The following is a 2,476-nucleotide window of genomic DNA, read 5'->3' on the forward strand; positions in this document are numbered from 1 at the left end:
ACGGGACCCCTGGCCGTGACAGCTCCAGCCCACCCCACGCTCGCTCAGTCCCATTCTGCAGACAAGTTCATCTCTGCCGTGGCTCAGCCCAGCTGCCCCCGGGGTGGTGTGACAGGAGCAGATTTGGGGAAGGGGCATCCAGCTGTGACCTAAACTCTTCTGGGCATGCAGGAGATGCAATGGCACCCTGCTGTTTTGTGACCAAGGCAGAGATGTTTAGGCAGGAGAGGGTGAATGACCACAAGTGGGGTGGAGAGCAGGCAAGGGGTGCTGCTAACTCTGCTCCTGCTGCAGGACATGGAAATCAGCGTCTTTGAGCTCCGGACTATTCTGAACAGAGTCATCGCTAGACGTAAGCGCTGCCCTTCCCACCCCTTGCTCCCCACGGCCCAGGTCTGCTCAGCAGGTTGGGTTCTGATGCGTGTGCTCAACCTCCTCCTTCCTCCTCAGACAAAGATCTGAAGACAGATGGGTTCAGCCTGGACTCCTGCCGCAACATGATCAATTTGATGGATGTATCCTCTTGGTGCTGTGGGCAGGGGCCAGCTTCCCTGGTGCTCAGCCTGCCGGCAGCAAGACTTCGCAGGAGCTGGGGCTTGGCTTTCTGGCCGTGCTGAGGCTGTTCAACCAGGGGAGGGAAGGAAGGAAGGGAGGGATCCTTGTGGCTTCAGGGCCATCTGCCTTACACTCCTGGGCTTTAGCAGCAGGTTTTTGGGAAATGGCCATCAGTTTCTCTGCTTGCTTTGGGCCCTGACTCTGCCGCCAGAAGTTCAGCCCAGCCCGACTCATGCTTCAACCTTCCCCTCCAGGAGGAAGCACCCCATGCTTCCCGTCCCCGCAGGGTCCCCAGCCTGACATGCCGTGATGCCACCCAGCCTTCGAGGTGTTCCTGGAAGGGAACGAGGGCTGTTGGGCTTCTTTGCCCCAAAACCATCCTGTCCAGCAGTTGAGGATGAGCGGTGTAAAGCGACAGGAGCCATGGCCTGTGTTCCTGCTTGCACAAGGAGGTGCAGCTGAGAGGGCAGGTGAGGGCAGAGGAGCACCTCCGAGCCCTTCTCCAGCCTGACTCTGCAGCATCCCCTTTTGCTCCGAGGACACCCCAGCGACGTGTTTCCTACAGCAGCAGCAGCATAGCTGCTCCCGGGGAGCAGCAGGGCAGCTAGTTTAAGCGTTGCGCTTTCCTCGATGGGTTGCAGGACCTGATCTTGCTGATGCTGCAGGACAGAGAGGGGAAGTTGCGGGGAAAATTGGGCAGGCCAAGTGTAGGCAGGCTTTTTCACCTCAGCTGGCTGGGGTCTGATGGCTTTGCCTTTACACCACCTCCTTTGCTGGCTGCTTTCTCTTTGACCCTCTGCTCTCCAGAAAGATGGCAGTGCCCGCCTTGGGCTGGTGGAGTTCCAGATCCTGTGGAACAAGATCCGGAGCTGGCTGGTGAGGAGGAGCGGGAGGCACGGTGCACTGCACAGGGGTAGCACCGCTCCTGGGGCAGCAGGGTGAGAGGACAGCCAGGCTGGAGGTCACAGGAGAGCCTGCCCTTCACATTCTCTGTGATGTTTTTGCAGATGATCTTCCGCCAGCATGACCTGGATAAGTCGGGCACCATGAGCTCTTACGAGATGCGCATGGCTCTAGAGTCAGCTGGTAGGTCTGGAGAAGGATGGAGTTGGGCTGGGGGCTGAGGAGGGGGCTCCTGCTGTCAGAACTCTGTCCCAAGTAGCTGGAGAAGAGTGAAACCAGCCTATATTGTGTACTTGGAGCCAACCTGTTGTGGTAGTGAGATATGGCCCATGTCTGCGCTGGGCTCTCTCCATCCCAGCTGTGCCAAGTGCTGGAGCCACGGAGTTAGGGACGGACCCAAGGTGGTCCCAGCCTCTGGCCTCTGACCTGCAGGATCCCATCCTGGCAAGGCAGAGGCCTGGGTTGGATCAGTGAGCTAACTAGGCATATGGATCCAGGGAGAGCATCCCCTCCTCCTGCTGAGGCTGAACACAGTGCCTGCCCTTGGGAGGTCCACCAAATGGACTTCCTCGGTGACCCCTTTGGGTGGGGGCATGGACTTTCATAGTTACACTCTTTTCCTGCCTCCCTGGGGTGCTGACTGCTCTCTGCCTTGCAGGTTTCAAGCTGAACAACAAGCTGCATCAGGTGGTGGTGGCCCGTTACGCAGACGCTGACATGGGTGTGGACTTTGACAACTTTGTCTGTTGCCTTGTGAAGCTGGAGGCCATGTTCAGTGAGTGGTGGCTCAGGGGCAGGGAGGGTAGGGACAGAGGGACACATTGCTCACCTTGCTCTTGTGTCCCTGCAGGGTTCTTCTACAGCATGGACTCTGAAGGCACGGGCACTGCTGTCATGAATCTCTCCGAGGTGAGAGCTCAGCTCAGTGGGAGGTGGGGTGGGAGACAAGGGGACAAGACATCAGGGTGGATGGGGCACCTGGGGTGGGTGGTAGAAAGCCCTCCAGCCCCTTGGGTAG

At 58.7% G+C, this 2,476-nt stretch overlaps 1 protein-coding gene across 1 annotated transcript in view; it reads left to right on the forward strand.

The window, feature by feature from the left end:
• The window catches only part of LOC104161562 (calpain-1 catalytic subunit-like), an 8,975-nt gene that overhangs the window by 6,305 nt on the left and 194 nt on the right, over window positions 1-2,476 (forward strand). Inside the window, 6 exon segments of the mRNA XM_009700048.1 lie at window positions 295-352; window positions 451-515; window positions 1,363-1,431; window positions 1,563-1,641; window positions 2,117-2,233; window positions 2,309-2,367. Of these exon segments, the coding sequence (XP_009698350.1) occupies window positions 295-352; window positions 451-515; window positions 1,363-1,431; window positions 1,563-1,641; window positions 2,117-2,233; window positions 2,309-2,367 (447 nt within the window).

This window comes from Cariama cristata, unplaced genomic scaffold (genome assembly GCF_000690535.1).
Source record: "Cariama cristata isolate BGI_N322 unplaced genomic scaffold, ASM69053v1 scaffold20555, whole genome shotgun sequence".
Lineage (NCBI taxonomy): Eukaryota > Metazoa > Chordata > Aves > Cariamiformes > Cariamidae > Cariama > Cariama cristata.